Source organism: Epinephelus fuscoguttatus, linkage group LG7, assembly GCF_011397635.1.
Source record: "Epinephelus fuscoguttatus linkage group LG7, E.fuscoguttatus.final_Chr_v1".
Classification (NCBI taxonomy): Eukaryota; Metazoa; Chordata; class Actinopteri; order Perciformes; family Serranidae; genus Epinephelus; species Epinephelus fuscoguttatus.
This window is the reverse complement of record NC_064758.1, coordinates 24,087,588-24,109,071: the sequence shown is the minus strand read 5'-3', so window position 1 is coordinate 24,109,071 and position 21,484 is coordinate 24,087,588. Positions and strand designations below refer to the sequence as shown.

The following is a 21,484-nucleotide window of genomic DNA, read 5'->3' as shown; positions in this document are numbered from 1 at the left end:
TGAGCCCTGCTTTTAAGCCTGCGCAAAATTGATGTGACTCATCAGAAAAACATCAGCCACTGCCATTAGTGAGTGGCATCTGGTAGGCCTATAGGCTGATGACAATCAACATAGTGAATGTTGGCTGAAATTGATGTTCGGACAAAAATTGGTGCATCCTTAGTCTGTGTGCAATGTTCTCATTGGTCTTTTTTAATCTTGGAATAAAAAGATGTATCCATAACAGGTACTAGTATCAATACTATTTCATACTTCACTTCTTTTTCTCATGTGTTGGCTTATTTATGGAGAGACATAGAGAGTTGAATGAGGTAATTTTACAACAGTAACTGGTTAAAGGTTTTGGAGATGGGTCCTGGCTGTAGTTTTCATGTCACTGTCCCAAAATTAAGACTTTTTAGCATATAATAATTTATCATTTGAACAAACACAACTTTAATTTTCTAACCGTTCTGGTTACAGTTTTTTTCATGCTGTTGTAAGAACTGAAAGTGCTGTGTCACAGCTTTCATTTGATTTCACAGCACTGTTGGAACAGTTGCTGTACAAAACACTGACTCCCTGTCTGCATCCTAAGTCTGTATGCAATTATGATTCTTGCGTGAACCACATTTACTGTGGTTGAGCCAGCGAATGGGAACAGATGTTTGAATGAGCCCTAGCATGTAAGCACTTTCTCCATCATGAGAAGTGCTTGCCATGAAGGAATCCCTTTCATCATCAAAAAACTTCTTACGCGCCTAATTCTCTGTTAGACTTTTTAGCCCCTGATTTAGCATGAAAATGTCTGCAGGAGGACTTCCAGCAGGGGGTGAAATGCATCTCAATCATGCAAATATGCTGCCTTTCTTTTCCCATGCAGTGCTATCCACTTTCATTCAGGGAGAGAAAATGAGCTGATAACTCAAGAGTAGTTAACACTTGCAAATGACAAGCCACTCCCTGTAGTCTTACTGTAAAGCTGTCATTAAAGTGGTCTCCATAGGATGGAAGAAGTAGTACACTCATATAGATGCACACAAATTCATTTGTTTTACCTTATTGATGCTTGAAAGTAATTTTGAAGGGATATGTCCTGGAATGCAGTTTCATAATGAAACGGAGGGACCCTTGGCTGAAAAGGCTGAAAGTATTTAATGTAACAATAGCCAAATGTGGATCTCAAATCCAGACACACACTTTCACGTTAAGCTTCCAGCAGACATGTGATTTTATGTCTTTGCTTTCAACAGGACAATTTGCTCACTGGAATCTCCTTCAAAGAGTTGGTCTGATGTAACAGTAGTGGCACGATACTGTGGTCAAAGTAGCTACCAACACACAACCATACCATGTCAGTTGGCCTACACACTCTGGCCCATGTCAGTGGATGCCGTGGCCTGGGGCCCAAGCTGGTGGGGAGGTCTGATGGCAAGATTGAGTTATCATCTCGGTGCAGCTGCCTGAGGCGGCCGTGGGCCACACAACAAGGTTATCTGTCCATCTCTTGCCCTCGAGTCCCCTCTGGACGCTTGCCAGCCAGGTCCTTTGTCCGGCCCATCTGACTGTCATGCCTCAGCAGCCTCTCCAAGACGACCAGGAAGAGTCGACTGCTGAGGTGGTGGGATGGGATGGAGACATGGAGCGACGGGGAGACGGGATGATCCTACAGGAAAAGCCTTTGTATAGGAGAAAATGAGCAGATTAGCATTTAGGCTGTGGAGGAAAATGGAAATGGTTTTGTAAAGCTCTGATCCATTCTTTGTAGAAACCGCCTTTTACAGTGAAGTTGAGGTGGGGAGGGGGTGTCTTTTCATTGCCTGTAGTCAGTCGTGTAGCTGTACACGCAGGGGGCACCATGCAGGGGCAGGAGGGTCTGTAGTGGCAGTGGTTGACACACTACTTCCACAGAGGAAGGAGCAAAGCCCTGTAAATCCCTCTGGTCTGCGGCCCTGAGCCCTCCTCAGCTTCACTGGCCTATCAACAGGCAGGGAACACAGGGCTTTCTCACGCCACACAGGCACCACTTCGCTTTCTCTGCTGTCTCCTCCACGCCCTGTCTCCTTCTCTCCCTCTTTCTTTCCTGTGTCACACTGTCTTCTTCTCTGCCTGTCAAAGCAGGTGGAGAAGCTAGACTCGAGTCATCTCTGTTCCTCATATCTCATCTGCAGTCTTTCCTCTGGGGTAATTGGCTCACAGTTTCCCCCCCTGGTTGCAGATGGTTTGTTGGTTTGTTTTTGCTAGCTGTCTCTTTGTATGTTACTTTGGGGAAATGTTGTGCAGTGCATTTTACACAGTGACAGTTTGATTGTGTTTGAAGCTGGAGACCATACCATATTACTCTGAGGCAACAAATTTAACAGACTTAACTGTTTGAACAAGATGAACACAGATTTAATAGATTTGAATTGCTGTTTTCCTGAAAAAAAAAAACCAAAACTCAGCTTTAAGTGATACTCCACCAAGATTTATCATTTTTAAGTGTCAAACACTCACCCCCTGCAGGCATGAAAGGTTTCTGTAAATCATCTGCAGTTTGTAAAAAATAACTGTGGATCAAATTAATGTCAGTTTATTATGAAGGTTTTTGTGGGATTAAAAAAAGTTTCAGTGGAGGGGAATAAAATCTGAAAATGTCTTAGAAATTTCCCACACTATTGTGTGCCATAATTCTTATCTATCTGCTGTCCATTAATATACTCATATGTTAAAAACACTAAATATAGGTTTTGGGTAGCACTGCTCCTGGAAAACCAAAGATTAGCGTTGAGCACTTGTTTGTTTTTTCGTCAGCCAGTGTACAGTCTGGGTGATGTTTTGGTGCCCAGATTTAGCTGAGTGAGTGCTCCTTGCTTTCACGCTGCTCTCCAGTAAAGGCAGCTGCAGACCCAGACACATTGTGAGAAAAAATGTTGCACATTTGCAATCCATTGTTAGTGTAGCTAGCACGCATTAGATCAGAGGGCTAACTTGGCTTGTTTACTTTATTTTTGAATGCTGCTGTCACCCTGGATGTGCTGCTCAAACTCTCTAACTCTTTATAGAAAAAGGAACTAATAGTCAAATGCTTGTATTGAACAGCCAAAGCCGATTCCACTGACATAATTCTGAGTTGGGTACAACCCAGTTTTTGGGGGGAGTATCACTTTAACGTGATCCTAGTCAGGATCTTTATAGAAGCTAATTCCTATAGTCAAGAGACTAGATAAAATAAAGCACAATAATCCACAGTAGAACACAGTTATATATATTTCTTTCATGTATTAAGTCATGTTGTCTCAGGTTATTGCTATTTATGTTCATTCTTTAAGATTATAGTAAGCACGCAGGAAGAAAGAGTACATCATGTCTTGTTCCAGTGAGGGCACAATGTGCTATACTGTAAGGCTGTACTGTTAGTCCTGTGTGCTGCGGCTGCCTCCGTAGGGTTTGGCATAGCCATGTGCTTGTTGTGCATGTTGCTGTAAAGTGGGATTCCAGAGAGGGGAGAGTTAGTCAGTGCGCAGGCCTGCCTGTCACCCCGCACAACATATTCATTTGAGCTGACAGCAGACTTTATGGGAGTCAGTCAGGGGCTGGCATGGAACCCGAAGAGCAGGAAGAAAAGCAGGCTTTTATGCTGAGGACAAAAGGTCGACAGGGGATCCAAATTTAAGGTCATTGCATAACTACGGAAACTGAGGGGTGGGGGGATGGTGGGGTCCAGAGGTTAAGGTGTTGGAGGGGAGCACGCACTGGGGGAGATCGTCCTTTCACATCCCAACCCTAATGCCTAGCGCTGGTCAGACAAGTTAGTGGAACCCAGAGCCACAAGCGAGGGATGACTGCACTCTGTATTGGGGGAATTATTTGAAGGTGACACAGGTAGTGATGCATTACCTGAATCTACACCGTGCTCAGGGAAATGTGTAATATTGTCTTTGCACAAAGTCATATTTCACTCCAAAGACTGCGTGCTGCAATAAGAGTTTCAATAAAGCTGAACATAAGTTCTGCATTATGACTCATAGTTTACAATGTTTTAATCATGACGAATCCCAGAGCTCATTTCTTTAATATGTGATTCTTATAAGAGATGAGAGGGAGAGAGATAGCGCAGCAGATTGGAGAAAGATTTTAACAATTAAGATCCCTGAGGACACAGTGGGGATATGCTAATATCACTGTTAGCTGATCACACAGTTTAGTGCAATAATGTAATTATCCTCACTCTGCCCTCTAATAGGTGTGAGGGTTGTAATTTTCCCTCTATTTCTTTGTCTGTTATCCACTGCACTGCCAGGCTTCTTACATTGTTCTCAATTGCAGTGCTTTTGTCTCCAAGGCTGCCAAACTTACTGAAGAATCAGCGCTATCTCATTGAAGTGACATGTTAAGTTATTGTGAAATATGGCTCTTGGATAATATATTCCCTCTCTCCTATAGCACTTTCTATAGCATCTGCTAATGATACTGTAAGGCATATGATACCTTTTTATTATTGACGACACATTCCAGATTGTGATATCCTGTTTGCCGTGCAAAATCTCTAGATTTAAATTATTCATTTCACATGTGTTCACTTCTCTTTCTGGTACCTTATTGTGGTTTTGTCTGCACTGAAGTGAGAGAGGAAATTGCTTCAGAAAGGTACCTGCAAATAGAAGTGGTTTCACATTTCTGTGTTGTGGCCCCTCACAGATGGAGATGATTATCATTTTATAATGTTATCTATGTTTTATGGAACTTTTAAGGAGAGTTGCAAAACATTTTGCAAAGTAAAAATAACAGCAAAAGTAATACGAGCGTGGTAGGAAATGTAAGCCACAGGGTGATAGATCTTATCTTTTGGTCTCAGACAAATCCTAGCAGTTGCATTTTTTATAAGCTGAGAGCAAGGAGGCACTTCTGACTCAAGGCGAGGCAAGCACATAGGAATTTGCTAGATTAAGTATGATAACAAAAGTATGAATTACTTTGTCCAGAATGGTAAATGATAAGATATATTTCATGTTGGATTTTTTTTGTTGTTGTTTAAAAAGAGATAAAATATCGGTCAGCCTGTTAAAACATGAACTGATAAGGTCAGACGTTTTAGTTAGTTATGAAGTTTAATTAAATTGAGTATTTAATAGTCCCATGGCATGTTGTGAGTGGCTCCACTTTAAGTGTTCCATTTATTTTTAAAATATAATTACGTGTAATCTACATAACAATGAAAATGATAGTTTTGCTGGCAAATAAATGGTATGCCACAGAGGCATGTGGATTGTGAATTAAATGGAACTGAAAGCTGAAATGCTGCACTGCAAGTTAAGGGTTAAGATAAAGTTGCTTGTGTTTACTGTAAACACACTGAGTGCTGATTTCCCAGACAGGGTATAAATTAAATCAGAACTAGGGCTTAATCTAGAATAGTTTATGATATTTTAGAAAGTGGCTTTCTGAAATGGATCTTTATTTTGGTTTAGTTACTTCCTAACTAAAGAGTTGACTAAGATTAAGTTAAACAAGATAACGATCTGTGTTGAGCCTTATTAGTGAGAGTCAGGAAGAAAGATCTAAGTCCATAAATATAAGTGACAAAAGAAATAATATCACACCAACTCATAATATTCTATTTTAACCAAAGGCAACCTGATAAAAGTAGGGAATGAATTCAAGTCAACATGTCAAAACAGCACCATTTTACATTGATAAGTACATTTTTAACATCCTGTTAAAGACTGCTGCTGTAATGATAATACATTTTTTCTATTCGTAACTCAGTGTTCTCTTTATGCTCTAGAAATGAGTACATGCTGCATTCATATATGGAGTAAATTATCCTTTTCAAGCTGAGTATACAAAAAAGAAAAGAGAGAAGAGTCTTTTAATCATGAGTTGCATAGTGTTTCCCACAGAATTAGAATCTGTGTACGCCAGGGGGAGAGGGGATGTACAGAGAACGCTCTGCGCTCTGCACTCTGTGCTCTGCGCTCTGCGCGTGTGGTGCAATGAATTATCAAACTGCGTATATATTACAACAGTGCACCTAATGAACGGTCCAGCTCCAAAGATAGAATATCAATATGTGGAAACCCTGAAGTTGCATCTTTCCACACAGCAACAGAGTTTGAGGACTGTAAATATGCAGTTGGTACCTCCTTATAGGGTAGGAAGCCATATGATTTTATCATCTTTTAACAAAATGTAAAGTAAAATGATTCCAGTATGTTTTGTTGCCATTTTAAGAGTGTAAGCATATTTGGATGATTACCAGGACAATAAGGTAAATATATGCATATATTTTGGCTAGGATAATCACGACACTAAATTTTCATATTGTCTCATGCCTACTCCCTAAACATTAATAAAGAGGCAGTTATTTTAGTTCTTGTTCTCCCCAGCATCTGGGGCGGAGCGAGATTGGATGGGAACATGACTTCTACAGAGTCTATACAGCCAAGTGCTTCTGGGTAGTTTCCAGATTCATGGAACTGTAACTTGTAGTTGGCTTTGCCTGGAGCATCTTGACATTATGATCTTTCAGTACAGAAAAGGCACTCCACACTTGATATATTACTTTACGTCCTGTTGCTTCACTGACACATTAATCTAATTTGACAGGGTGAGGTGCCAAATGACAGATGTCAAAAACCTTAATGCTTCAGGAGCAAAAGGAGCAGACGCCTTTCTGTTTGTGACAACAATGCAATTCTGGGCTCCAGTAGTAAAACGATCTCCTCTGCAATTTCTTTGTTCCTGTCATGAGGTGCTTGTCTGGATGGTGGTTCATGTAACTGAAAAGTCTAAATAAGACTGTGGTAAATCTTGGGCTGGTCCAAGCCATGTTTAAGAGAACCGTTTTTACTTATCTGGTTTAAAGGGCCACTTAAGTTTTTCTGGGATAAACCAGACCAAAGATCCAAAACATTTCATAAGGAATAAAACTTTATTGCTAAATAAAGATAGTTGGTCACTGTGTCACAAAGATTAGTTGATCCTCTGAAGTAGGAATTTTTCCAAATCCTCCTTTGGCTCAAAATAAGTTATTTGTGTTGTTTTCTTTCCTCTAAAACCTTGGACAAAAACAGCACTTTGAAAGTAAACCCCTTTAAAAGTTAGCAGCTACAGAATAAAATATTTTACAGACTTGAATATGTATAGTGTGTGTGTGTGTGTGTGTGTGTGTGTGTGTGTGTGTGTTTGTGCATCTGAAAACAAAAAGACAAAAGAAGTTCTGCAGTATTCTTTCCCGTCAGATTTGCACAGTAACGCTCTGCTTTCACTGACAGATGACGCAGGAAATGGCTACTGCCAGTATGAGGGGAGCTTATTGTAATACACTGCCAACAACTTCCCAAACTGGAGCAGGGTGTACAGGGTTCATCTCCATTGTCCCTCCTGCAAAGTTATTTAATCCTCTATATTGTCCTTTCTATTTAGTTTTCTGCTGCTGGTGCCTATTCAGCTCCTGCCAAGGTATTACTGTGTTGTGGAACTCAAACAATTCTTTCCGGCTGTTGTGTATCGCTGGCAGTTGTTAGTGTATTTCCAAAAACTTCTGCTGCTGCCTGGTGAGCGGAAAGGCAGGAGTGTGTGATGGAAAGTAGAGTTCTCCTCATTTTTTTTTTGGTGGCTGTAGTGTGCACTGTACAGGCACCTGGTTCCTGGGATAGTTTACCACAGACATTATGTCAGTGAATTAGTTTATCTGCCTGTCTGCTTAGTCCTCAGCATATCACTTTCTGTCAAGTGTGCTTATTGTATGCATAGTTGCAGAGACACAGATTTGTGCAGTGGGTGTCATTCAGATGACTTTCACTGTGATTTGTCTTTTATACTCAGAGAAAACTGTTGACAAATGATAAATCCTTGGCAGGGGTTTCATTCCCAGTGTGCATGGCGGTTTATTCTCAGTACTGCAGTTTATGTAGAAATCCCCAGGTTGGCAGTTTATTGAATGTAAATCAGGAAGGCTTAGAGGCCAAGGCTGCAGGAGGGCTGCTAATATGCTAGCGTCCCCCAGATGGGAGAGCTCTCCCTCTCCCTAAGCCCGATGTATTAGAAGCTAATTCTCTGTTCGAACGCGGCACATTTTCCACACAGGCTGCTGTGGTGGGATCATTATGGAAGCTCTTGTCACTTTAAGGTACTTGTTTTAACTGAGTTACATTTTATGATCTGTGCGGTTACTAATCTCTTGGATGGATAGAGAGGACTTAGAGGGAATGCTTGTGGTTTTCTTCAGGGAATACCGACATGCAGGCAAATGTTCTCCCTCATAAGTCTTTACGCACACCCACACTTGGATTTATATGATGGTATGCCTTGCAAGAATACATGAGAGATGTATTTTTACTTTCCTCTAAGACCTAATAACTTTCCACATCTTAACTGGATGTGCATGACACAAAGGCATACTGAATGCCAAGTCAATTGTATTTTTGTTACAGTACATCACCCTCTATCCTCAGCCTCACTCCAGATAAGGAGAAACACGCATAAGGCAGAATTAAGGGTCAAATGAACTGCATTTTGGCTGCTTAATATTGAGACACTGAAGACTGTGTGTAAGTCAGATTCTGAAGGAGGCATCTGAAACAGGTTTGCAGCTCAGGCTGCACAAATTCAGCTATCATCCTCTCAAAGCCTCTCTCAGCACCGTACATAACCCGCAGAACTCTACAGATCGTTTCCTGTGAAGGCGGTGAACTTTATTTTCTCTGCTTCTAGTGTTTTTCTAAAATGGGTCAGCAGATGTTAGAGAGAGAGAAAGGGAAAGAGAGGTGGAGGAGGAGGAGAAGGAGGAGGAGGAGGAAGAAGAAAAACAGCCAAAGCAAACTGTTTGCTGTGCAGTGTGGGCTGAGAGGAGAGATAGAGAGAAGAGTGGGAGAGAATGAAGGGAAGAGACTGCATCTACTGTATGTTCTGGTGTGACGCTGGTAAAAAAGAGAAAAAAAAGTCTCTGCTTTTTCTGGACCAGAGGAGATCACGTTCTGTCCTTTGGCCTCCACGCCCCTTTGGATTCAATATATCGTTGTCAGTGTTTGCATTTGGCATTTTCTGCCAGATAATCACATTTGCAGACCACATTTCATTGCTTTGCCATATTGTACACATTGAGGGTGTACACAGTAACTGAATGTGTGCACATATGTCACATGTGCATAATATTTGGCTCTTCGATGCATGCAGGGAACATTTTGTTTCTCGTGCTAAAGATTCAACAGAACAGAACAGAGCAGAACTCCAACAGACCCTTTATCTGCCAGAGGGTCGTTATGATTTTATGTTTCACTGCAGAATTTAACCTGTTGCCTGTTGTCTCACGACAGCTAAACTAGATTGACATGTAAAAATGAGGCTAACAAGGATGTAGGGGTTGTTTTCTAAATTGACTATTTAATGCTGATCAATGACACTGTCCTCCTCACACCAGGAGAGAAGTTAATTGAAAAACTTGAAACCTACTGCACTGAGTAAAGGCAGCCAGTCAAAGACACATTTCCTCAGTTGTTTGAGCCAACGTTGAAGACATTTTGAGGACTATTTCGACCATGTTTCACCTGTCATCATCACCCAGGTTGTGCATAGGAATGTGGAGGTTGTTTCTGATGTAGAGCTACAATGATTAACCAATTAGTTGTTAAATGTTGAATTTATTTGATAATCATTTTATCGCTTGGGAAAATTCCAAATTCTCTGATTCCAGCATCTTAAATGTGAATAATTTCTGGTTTCTTTACTCCTCTTTGACAGTAAAGTTAATATCTTTGGGTTTAAGGCAAAACTAGACATTTGAGGACATCTTTTTTTTTTTTTTTTTTTTTTTTTTTACATTTTATAGACCAAACAACTCACAATTATTCAAGAAAAAATGAAAATAATAGTTATTTGCAGCCCTATTCTGGTGCCATAGTTTGTGCTTGCATTTTGTTACGTGTTGTATCTTTGTTGTATTTCATATTCTGTGCTCAGGTCTCTCTTATATGTGTATAGGTTTTTGTCTCTCTGTATGTTTTGCTCTGTACTGTTGTTTTTTCTTACATGTCTTTTGCTTGTTTCCAGGCTCACACAACAGGGTGAACCAGTGTCCTGTTAACGAACATGGGTGCCTGGACATGGATGTGTGTATCCATATGAGCAAAGTGTGCGATGGAGTCCCTGATTGCTCTGATGGCTGGGATGAAGGCCCTCACTGCAGAGGTAATAAACACACAAAGGCATGCATACACATCTGCTAACTCCCATTTTCTGCAAATCGCACTCAGAAGCGATTGTATCGTCATTTTCTCTATCTCCTCTGTCGCACAGAGACAAGAGTGTCAGCCTTTGTTGTGGGTTAGAAATGACCAACTAGCTTCTCCTTGCTAGCATCTCCTTGTCTTCCCATCCAAAACTATAATCTCTATCCAATAATCTCCTCTATTAGGCCTTTTAATGAGCTGGCCTACTCTGGCTTGTGCAATTACAATGGAATTTCTCTTTCTGGGGAAAAAAGTCATTAATTTATCAATCAGCTCAGCTATGAGGCTGTTTCCCCAATCCCTGTGGGAATGATGAGCATTCAGTCCGGATGCAGCTGGAGAAGAATCCCATCAAATCCTCTACTATTAATTAGGGTCGATAGAAGAATGAGCGATGGAACATATTGACTCCATAGTTTTGGTCTTTGTTGCGGCGGACAAAGGAGCAAACACTGGCTGTCCACAGAGGATTGCCTCAGTATTCAGCCAGGCAGTCCTCAGATACAGCTGTCTAAAGCGCTGGCTGTTTGTAGTTGCAATAACTCATGTTGGGATACATGCTTTTAATTTCTGTTGAGCACACCCTTGTGTCTCTGTCCATTTCGCTTATTGTAGTAGTGATGCACTGTGCTGTTCATGATCAAAAATCCCTCTTCCTGGAATAAGGAAACACTTACTCAAATATTTACAATCAAGTCTCAGTGGACCAAAGTCCTGGAACATGGGTTGGTCTGCCAGGTTCACAAACAATGTCTGTAATCTCGGATCACCTTATCTCATCTACTAATTTTAAACTATTGACCAAAGTTTATGTTGCCTGTTCCAGTATCTGCAAACTTAAATTTGAGTCATTTTTGATAAAATAATAACAATAGCTTGAAAGAAGGAAAAGCAAATAGCTGCTTAATCGGCCAATAACACCCCACCCCCAGCAGAAAACAATTGCCAATGTCAGAAATGGACAATCTTTGACTTTATTAGAAACTGGATAAGTGTTACACTGAATCTGCGCCTACGTGAGAGTTTCTGTGAAGTGCTGTAAAGTTTTGTTAGATGTAAAGTAAAGTTATAAATACCTAAATTTGGACTACTGAATATTTAACTCAAAGTAATAAATACCAAAATAAATATATAAATCTGGAACTGAACATCAACAAACAAGGCTGCACAACTATCTGCCACACTAGGCAACTTCCGACAATTAATTCCTGGCCTGTATTACAGTGTAATTAATATCTGTACATGTTACTCTCCTCTGTACACTGTTTGCCCATGCAATAGAGAGTTTTCTTTTTGGACCCCCTTGCATAGATCAACACTGAGTTGATAAATAGATCTCCTACATGGGGTTATTAGATTAAAAAGTTGTAGTGCATTAGTCAGAGCATTCAAGTGTGATATGGTTTGTCCACAAGAGCAGGAGCACTGTTGGGCTGATGAAGTGGACAGTTGTACAGAGTGGGTGAGAGTGTTAGTATCCCACACACTGGTCATCACCGCGAGACAAGCTTTTACACAACACAGCGATGATGTCATCCAATCACAACATGCACTGCCTGTCCCTGAGGACACAAGTCCAGCTGTCCTCAGTAAGTAAGGCATTGGTCACACTCCTACATGTTCTCATAATGCATGCATACACTCACACAGTCACATTCTTGCAAATACACACCCAAACACACCCATAACCCCACACACAAACACACCGACCGTGTGTCCAGAACTTTTGGCATTGCTGTTTGTGAGCTCCCCTCTTTTCAGGGAAAGGCCTGGCCTTTCACAAGCATCCTAGTGTTTGCTTGTACAAACTGCCGGGTTGTGCAAGTATACCTGGGCGCTGGTGTCTGAAAGCACACTTTGTCAGTCAGCGTGTCCAAGTAATTCTGCAAAAGTTGTTGACATGAGTAGTTAGAAAGGAGAGTGTAGCAAGGTTAGGCAGGAATTTTATCTCACTGAAATAAATGTTCTCAGCATTTTCATAGTGTGTGGCAAAGTTTGGAACACGTTGGCATTGTTGTTTGTGTATAGGATTGATAGTGAGAGAGTAACCCATATTTTTATGCTGTCATTGGTAGGGATGCACTGAAATGAAAATTTGTGGCTGAAGCCAAATAATATTAAATGCTTGGCTGAATACTGAGTACCGAATACCGAATATCGTTGTTTAGTTTTTCATTAGTTTTTGCAGATGAACCCCCTCCAGATTAGTGTTGTCACGGTACCGAAATTGGGACCCACTGTGCGATACCAATGAAAATATCATGGTTCTGAGTAGTATCACGATACCACAGCGAAAATGAGGCAGATGTGCCTTTTGTCATTTATAAAAAGATAAATCACTTTTCTATAATACATCAATGATATTTCAATGGAATAAATTACTTATTGACTTATTCATACTTCAAAAACAGCATCAATGAGTGATTAACATAGGGGGGGATCAAAATAAAATAAATAAATAAAATAAGAATCAACCAGACCAGCCACCCTCCTCCCCTGACAAGTAATGAACAGTCCCTTCGTAAGTAAAGAACAGTGATGCGGTGATGTTTGTGGACCTTGAACGGCTCGTTTCCCCTCTGACACGTCACATACCTGTGTTCGGCTGGCTCGGCTGTTCAGGTACTTCTGGGCAGTCCACACGCCAAGAAGAGGAAATTATTGGAGCCGACTTGTCCGTCGCCGGTAAGCCGATGGCTGCCGTAATTGACAGGAATGCATTACTGTCCATGTCTGTGACCCCCGTTCAACCCACAATCGGTGGGATTCGCCTTTCGTTTCTGCTGGTGGTTGAAATCTGTAGGCTGCTCGCACAGCGTGCTGAATGATTTAAGCCTATTTTGCTCGCTCAAAACTATTTTTAGTTGCAAATGCGAGTGCGGTGACGGATGGATCGCCACACTGCCGATATTTTAATCCGCCCGTCACGGCACGCTGTTTGATTGCGTTACCAAAACATGCTGCTATTATTCGGCCTTGCTTTTAACTTATTTCACCGAATACCGAATGTGGTTTTTTTTTTTTTTCAATATTCAGCCGAATATATTCGGTTACTGAATATTCAGTGCATCCCTAGTCATTGGAAAGAAAAATGTTTTCAAATCAAAATATATATGTAATGTGTGTATATATATATATATATATATATATATATATATATATATATATACATACACTGTTACTTGTAGTGCCATTTATCAGTCTCTTTTGTTTTGGTGTAAGTTGGAGAGTGTTGGAGATATCGGTAGAGATGTCTGCCTTCTCTCAAATATAATGGAACTAGATGACACTCAACATGTTGTGCTCAAAGCACCAAAAAATACATCTGAAAAATTCAACAGCAATATCTCTATTTAGAAATCATGATATTCAACTCAAGATACTCAAGATATTCCACAGACTAGGAATGCACAGATTTATCTGCTGAATATCGGCATCGGCCAGTATTCACCTAGTTGACTGCAATCGGTCTATCTGCAAATAAGATGATATTCATTGGGCAGTGGCCACTGTTTTTTCTGTTGTGTCACATCTATCAGGCCTAAGAGCAGGTCTCAATGAACACATACAAGAAGAATAAAATTGACTTTTGTCAGATAGGCTCTGTGATCTTACTGCTGTGTGACAAGATGGTTGGTAGCAGCCGGCCTCCCATCGTCCTGGGGACAAAAGAAAACATGTTTGGGACAAAACGAGATCTTCCCTGGGTCTCCTTTGAAACAAAGGACATAGTAAACTCACTGTTGTTGCGTCAGATGATGCACCCCTTTGTTTCCCTGATAAGGTTACGTGGTGAACAACAAATCTGTGTTGAGATCAGCAGGAGGAGAGCCCGTTAATGCTCGCTCTAAGCAGCCATTAACTCCTGATGAAGGTTGCGCTGAGTTAAATTATGATGCATTCAAGCCCTATTTAGTGAAAAAAAGATAGCTATTTAGTGAAATAATCTAATATTGTAAAATGTAGTATTTGGCAAGAACCTTGAATAATTACAGCTGTTTGAAAGAAGTGTTCACAGCAAAATAATTTGATATTGGAGAGGGAATTTGATGTTGATCACCATTGATGCACCTCAAACACAGACTGTTGTGAACAGTTTTGTGTAGGGACTATTTTCTTTCTACTTAACTGAACCCACCAACCATATCAAAGTGCAGAAGGAAGTGTACATCTACTCATGGATGGAAAGGCTTCTTCCGCTGAGCTGTAATGTTGGCTACCTCAGTGGTGCTATATGAGCTAACAGTAGATGCATGCTTCCATCTGCACAGTGATACAGTTGGTGGGTGTAGTTCAGTAGAAAGTAAGTAGTGCTTACATAAAACTACTCAAAACAAAGTCTGTGTATAACTTTGAGTAACCAGGTAATGATTTCTGGAAAGAGACGGTGTTGAGTTTATTAGATGTTAGCCACTGCCATCAATGAATATCATCTTATTTACAGATAGACAGATAGATAGATTGTAGTCAACAAGGTAAATACTGGCCGATGCTGATGTTGAGCTGATAAATTGGTGCATTCCTAGTCTGTGGATTATCTTGAGAAATCAGGTCACGATTTCTAAATAAAGACATTGCTGTTGAGTTTTCAAATGTATTTTTTTGGCGTTTTGAGCACAACAAGCAGAGCACCATATAGTTCCATTATATTGGAGAAAAGGCAGACATCTCTACAGCCGATACCTCCAACACTCAGCACCTTGCACCAAAACAATCTAGACTGATAAATGCATTACAGGTAAGAGGAAAAATATACATTTCTGATTTTGTAAAGTGTCCGTTAAAGGCTCTGAAAACCTTTTTCTCTTAGTATGACTGAGAAAAGATTATTATGTATGTCAGCTGCCGTGCCAAGATTAAATATCATAACACTGACTGGCCGTAGAGTAGCCCCAGTTTGTACCATATGTTTACTATAGCTGTGGGTCGCCTTAGCAAGCCTGATAAACACTGTTGGAAAACACTCTTCCCATTCAAGAATCTTCTCTGAATGCAGCAGAAGGTATGCCTTGCTCAAGAGCATGTAAAAGGTATATGTTGAGAATGTTTCCCAATGTGATGTCTAAAGTTTGCTTGTCTAACTTTCTTTGCCATCCTTTGGCCAAAACACAAAGTACAGTTCCAGACCTGTATTTAAAAAGCTTTTTTTTTCTTTTTTTTTTTTAAACTAAATGTAGCCTTTTCAGACAATTGGCAGTTATGTTGTTTTTGCTGTCATATGGGGGAAAGTTGAGTCTTTTCATTGATCTGGAGGCCGGCATTTGTCCTTTCTCTGTCATCTTGTGGGTGATGGGGCCTCTGCTGGGGGGCAAGGCCTTAGACCTGCCTCCCTAAGAAGTGACTGATTGATAGGGAAGACAGAGAATGGGGTCATGGCGGTACTCTTGAGAGCTTTTCCCTTTTTATCGCTGTCTCGAAAGGCACCCTGATTATTGTAGTGGCCTGACGCTATTGTTTATGCATGCAGTGGGCTTTCATTGTCCTTCATGTCCCACTAACTGTGGAATGAGAATCTGTCATAGGCGACTTGACGCTGCCTGTGGAAAGACCACATTTTCATCTTTATTCATGAGTGGGTCTTGACCTAAATGAGTTTATTGGCTGCAGTTAGAGTTGTCTCGCATGACAAGACCTGTTTTATTGCCAGTCTTTGCCAGTTACTGTATTTAGAGACAGTGTTGTGAAACTGTATTTCTTGGCTCATAATGGGCTGCAGATTAAAGAAAATCTGAGTATTGATTTTCTCGGGCAAGTTAAACTGTTGTGTGCTCGGGAATGTTTTGTGCCACTGTGTGTATGTGTGTATGTGTGTGTGTGTGTGTGTGTGTGTGTGTTTGCACGTTCGTGTTTGAGTATTTGTGTAAGTTCAAGCGTCTGGAGCAGCATGCTGCCACTGTTTGGGACTACGATAGCTACTGTTTGCTCATTACTCAAGCCACTGCCCTGCTTGGGTTTGCTTATGGTTACTTTGCCCCTTTGACTCTGCAGCTCCACACAGCTGCCAATGAATACACTTTTATGCTCATAATTACTGAGCTATACATACCCACCAACCTGGATATGCACATAATTTTCTCCTCTAAATCTGATTTACCTCTTTCAACGGTTATTGTTTTTCAGTAATGCAGCATTTACCACCAACTTCTGTGTGTGATGGAATCATCCAAATAATCAAAGTACTTCCAAAAAATGAATTTGACTGATTGTGTGTTAAAATGAGCATGGAAATCTGCTAAACTTAAATGAGGGTGGTATTCTCAAAGTTTAATCAAATTCTTCATACTATTATGTGCAAAGCTAGGATGCAAATTAAGTATAAAAGGTTTGCGTATCCATACAAAGTGAACAGACATGTGTCCAAATCATTCAGTTTAAGAAGTAGAGATCAGGTAATTTGATGGAGCCATGTAGGAAAACGGTAGACTCATGTCAGCTGCAGGTAGAGGACAGAGACATGTGTAGACTTGTTTCCAGACAGTGAGAGCACAAAGGTAGGAATGTCCTGGGAATTACCTCTCTTTAAGATGTCACACAGTGGAATAGCCTAAAGTGACTGTTAGGTTTAATTAGTGCTTTCAGTCACGGCCTCTGGATGTAGAAATGCAGGCAGGCTGTATTTATTTTATTTTATATTTTAGAAGAAAAGGGATTTTTTTTCTCAAGCCACCTGATGGATAGATGAGCTGATCTTTTTTAGGGGTTAGGTTTATGAAATCATTCAGTCGTGACAGTTGTGTTGTGTAACTAAAGTCATGAGCCCAACACCACCCGGTCTTTGTCTCACTCAACCTGTGTCACCCTGTTGCACCCAGCTTGTCAGCCACATGATTAGATTTTAGAGGAAAATGTCAACTTTCATATATTTTCTCACAGACTGTCCCTGGACAGTGTCCAAGTGCAGTTCTCCTCTTCGTCTCTTTGTTGCCTCTCATGTTATTCTTTTTATTTATTTATTTTTTAAATTTGGCTTTTAGATCGCACTGCAGAGCCGCCAGGAAGTCCCTTCTTTATGCTTCCTTTGCATTTTGACAGCATCATAGCTTTGCAGAATCAAAAGAAGCATGACGGGTGTGACATGTAACACATCAGTGTTGGCCGAAAATGTGACATATAACACACGCATTGGCAGCGCTTTCTAAGCAACAGCGGCATTAACATGATATATGTTGGACCTCATAGTTGTCCCAGTTTGCGGACATTTATGGCTGCTGTTCTTCTTCCTGAGCTAACTTCTTGAGTTAGCCGCTTACTGCTAACAGCTACTTTTTAAATCCCCCACAGTGGGTCACACGCATAACACGTCATCAAAACGTCACAACTGTGCCCCTGACCTTGTCCCTCAGACTGTCCTGCTTATACAGACACCGTTTTGGTGCTGTTACTACCTCCCATGGCGGATTTAAGGCAAGACCTGTTTTGCAATCATATCTTATGTACAGTAAGGCAAGGTGGCATAACAACATGATATTCCTGCCTTGAAGATGTAGTGTAAAAGGGGCTACACAGGACGTATATGGTGTTTATGGAGATTAGTATATTGACAAAATGAGATGAAACAAACCAAAAATAATAAGGTATAATAGCATTCTTGCTGTTATAGATATGCAAACTGCTTGTTGTTGCTGTACTGAGGGCGGTTGCATAGGGCACTCATGTATTTGTGTATGACTTAGGTGTCTCTTTATGTTAGCTGATAAAGAAGAGATGGGAGAGAAGAAGGACTGAGCAAATAATGATAAGAGGATAATAAAGATGATAAAATTAATAAATATTGCTAAATATAATAATACATATAGTGATATTAAAATCAGATTCAAGTAAATAAAGTAAAAATAATAATGATTAATCAAAAATAAAGTTATTTATCTCATAGTCTTTATGTTAATGCTAATTACCCATCTGCCCTTTGTTTATTCTCTGCATGTGTTGGTAATGCCGTCAGTCATCTGCCACTCCGGCACACGATAAGGCAGGACTAGTTCCAGACAAATTTTCATAATATGCATATCATATCATGTGTGTCTTCGAGGAGGTCACAATATGATGCATCTGAACTTGTGCTGTCATTGTCGTATATGCTTCATATTTTGGTCAGAGATTTGTTGACGCCTGTTTAATTATACACACAGATGTGAGATGTCTTCTGATGAAACTCTAGTGGGCCCTTTGGCAAACAGCCTTACACTCTCACTCCCCGCTTCCCTTTAAAGCGCTATAGATGAGTGAAATTGAGGGTTGCCATCCATGCAGTAACAGGATCAATGGCTTTGGCATGCTTGTTTAGGACTGAAGGCCTCCAGTGTGTCTGTGTGATTTGTTTGCCTCGTTCATTAACCCCTGGTCAAATGTCTAACACGCTGCTGTTGCTTGTTTGCTTGGAGCTGGAACTTTCTAACCACTCCACATCCTTAAGCCCGTTATGCACCCCCCCACCCCCGTTCTTCTGTTTATTTGTCCCTGTTGTTTTCTGTTCCTCTCCTCGCATTTTCACTCCTCACTTCTCTCCCTTCCTCTGCTCTTCCTGCTATCGTACAACTACAAATACTCTCTGAGGTTAGAACAAGCAAAAGGATTTGCAGATTCACATTCCAGAAACTTTTTCCCCCAGACTCTCTCATAGGAGAAATACTTTTTTTTAAGGAATATGCCAAAAAATGAATAAAAAGTTAGCCCTAAAGTATATTTTTGGATGCATTTTTGGAGCTTGTAGAAGCTGGGCATTAATATTACCAATGCCAACATTTATCTATGAAATTGTAACGGAGCATATCATACCATATGGTTCTCATATGTAAAGGACTGATAATTTAGATTTCACCTAAATCCGTTAAAGTAATAGTAAATTTGGTGACATTTTTCTTTAAATTATAGAATTAAATTAGATTAGAACAGATCGATCTCATAAAACCCATTAGAAATGGATGGATGTGATTTTGCTATGTAATCTTTATACTTTGTATCATCACAGGCTGATATTGACATATATTGTTAATAATTACAGCAATACTAATTTTGTCTACATCGCCCACCCACAGCTAGACACTCATGCACAAAAAGGAACAAAATGACCCTGGACAGAGGTGTATTTTCTGGGTCTTTTCGCACTCCAGTTGCCTGTGGTCTCTCACAGTGTGGGGCTTGGTGAATGGATTCGATATGGCCCACAGTGTTTGATGGGGGACTCTTCCTTTCAGTGGGGCCACAACAAAAGGGTCATTGTGGCCAAGAGTGCCGCAGGCTTTATATAATAAGGGCCCTTCACTCCTTCAATCTCCGCTCTTCACAGCCATACTATCACTAGCTACTGTACGAATAGTGTGCCCATGACCATTAACTGTTTTTTGTTGGACGCCAAGGCAAATGTCTTTGTGCTCGTGGAAGCCTCTTTTATTTTCAGCTTTATTATATTGGAGTTTACATTTGGCACATGATTAATGGGGATGTTTCTCAACAGGTTCACTCAAGTTTAGCTCTTTAGATCAGTGTGGGGTTTGTTAGTGTTAGTAGGTTATGGAAAGGTCTTACACACTGATACGGAATATTGCTGTGGCCACTGTCATAGAGTGTTGTTAGGGTGTAGTACTGCAGCATGCCTGTCATAGATCATGTCAGCATCAATCTTAATTTCGAGATTAAAGCTTGCAGAAATGGAGAGAGGAACTTCCACATGTGAATTGGAACATTAAAAGAGAGACAGAAGAGACAAAGAGAATATTGTTGAACAAATGCGAGCTGATCATGATCAGGATAATCTATGTCCCTCTGCCCTCACAATTTGTGACTTCTCTGAAAAGTTTATTGAACTCTGGGGCAGGACCTACCCAGTGTGGGTCACAGGCCTGTTCTTGGTAGACTCACACGTGACCTAAGTAATGAAATATTTTATCAGTCTGACTACAAGAGTGTCACAACACTCTTTACTGAAGGTTTAAAGCTGATAGAAGCTGTCTGAAATATCATTTGTTTTGAAATATCAGATGTTTGCCACTATCTCAAGCCTACCCCATTTATCTCCTAGCCTAGACACACACACACATCTGCATGCACACACACAGCCTATAGCTGGCAACATGAGGGGATGTGTGGATGCTCCTCTTTCATTTCCTGCCAAAAGGATGTGTCCTTGAGTTCCCTCTGGGGGCGGGAAAGAAGAGACCCCCTAATGCGTGCGCATTCAAATCACCTCGTCTGTCACATGCACAGATGAATACACATGCATGCACGTGTACGACCCCCTCTCTCTCTCTCTCTCTCTCTCTCTCTCTCTCTCTCTCTCTCTCTCACACACACACACACACTCACACTCTCACACACACACACACACACACTCACACTCTCACACACACACACACACACACACACAATCCTATCTGATCTCCCAGTGGAGATGTGATAGGACATGACAGTATGGTTCTGTGAAGACTGTGCTGGGATTAAGATTAACATTAGAAATCTGATCTGCACACAAAACTGATCAAGCAGGCAATTACTTAAACAGGCTGCCCCCCCTCCCATGTTTGCCTCCACAGTATTAAATATTTTCTGTTTCTGTTTTTCTCTGTTTCAGAAAAAGCACCAGGCTGTGCCTCCAATGGGTGCCAGTTTCACTGTGCTGTGACTCATGATGGGCCTCTCTGCTACTGTAGCAACGGCTATGAGGTCGCTGCAGATGGAAAGACATGTAAAGGTGAGTGGGTGATTTTGCAGATTTGTTCTAGCTTGGGCAAAGTAAAATTCATAAAATCATCAGATTGCGTGGGGCAGCACACAGAGATGATTTTATCAAAACACTTCCCTTAGGACCAAAGATAAATTCATGTTCCAGGGTTTGCTAGTAACCTTTGCTTTCTTTTACCTAGTGCTAAAAGATGTTGTGTCTAGGTACACCCAATGAGATGATTTGTGAATCAGTGCTTTATAATCTCTATTTCATCACTGACTGTGTCTGTTATTGCACTGTTATTCTCTCGTAGATTTTAATGAGTGCAATGTGTATGGGACGTGCAGTCAGACGTGCACAAACACTGACGGCTCCTACACCTGCAGCTGTGTGGAGGGCTACCTGCTACAGCCTGACAACCGCTCCTGCAAAGCCAAAAACGGTGAGAACACTCAACCAAAAGGTACAACAGAGACCAAGTATGCAGTTCACACTAACCACCGCAAGAAAACAAGAGTTGATTAGTTTGCTGAAACTGGATCCCCGCTGTGTTATATCAGGCAGTCAGGACTGCGCGATTTTTCACATCCAGTTGTTTTGTAAAGTTGTTATCTGGTGAGAGATGTATTAAGGA

At 40.8% G+C, this 21,484-nt stretch overlaps 1 protein-coding gene across 1 annotated transcript in view; it reads left to right on the top strand.

Annotated features, from left to right (window-relative positions):
* lrp1ab (low density lipoprotein receptor-related protein 1Ab) overlaps positions 1 to 21,484 on the top strand; it is a 118,459-nt gene that overhangs the window by 23,038 nt on the left and 73,937 nt on the right. Inside the window, exons 3-5 of the mRNA XM_049580070.1 lie at positions 10,012 to 10,149; positions 20,758 to 20,877; positions 21,164 to 21,292. Coding sequence (XP_049436027.1) covers positions 10,012 to 10,149; positions 20,758 to 20,877; positions 21,164 to 21,292 — 387 coding nt within the window. The remainder of the gene's footprint in view (positions 1 to 10,011; positions 10,150 to 20,757; positions 20,878 to 21,163; positions 21,293 to 21,484) is intronic.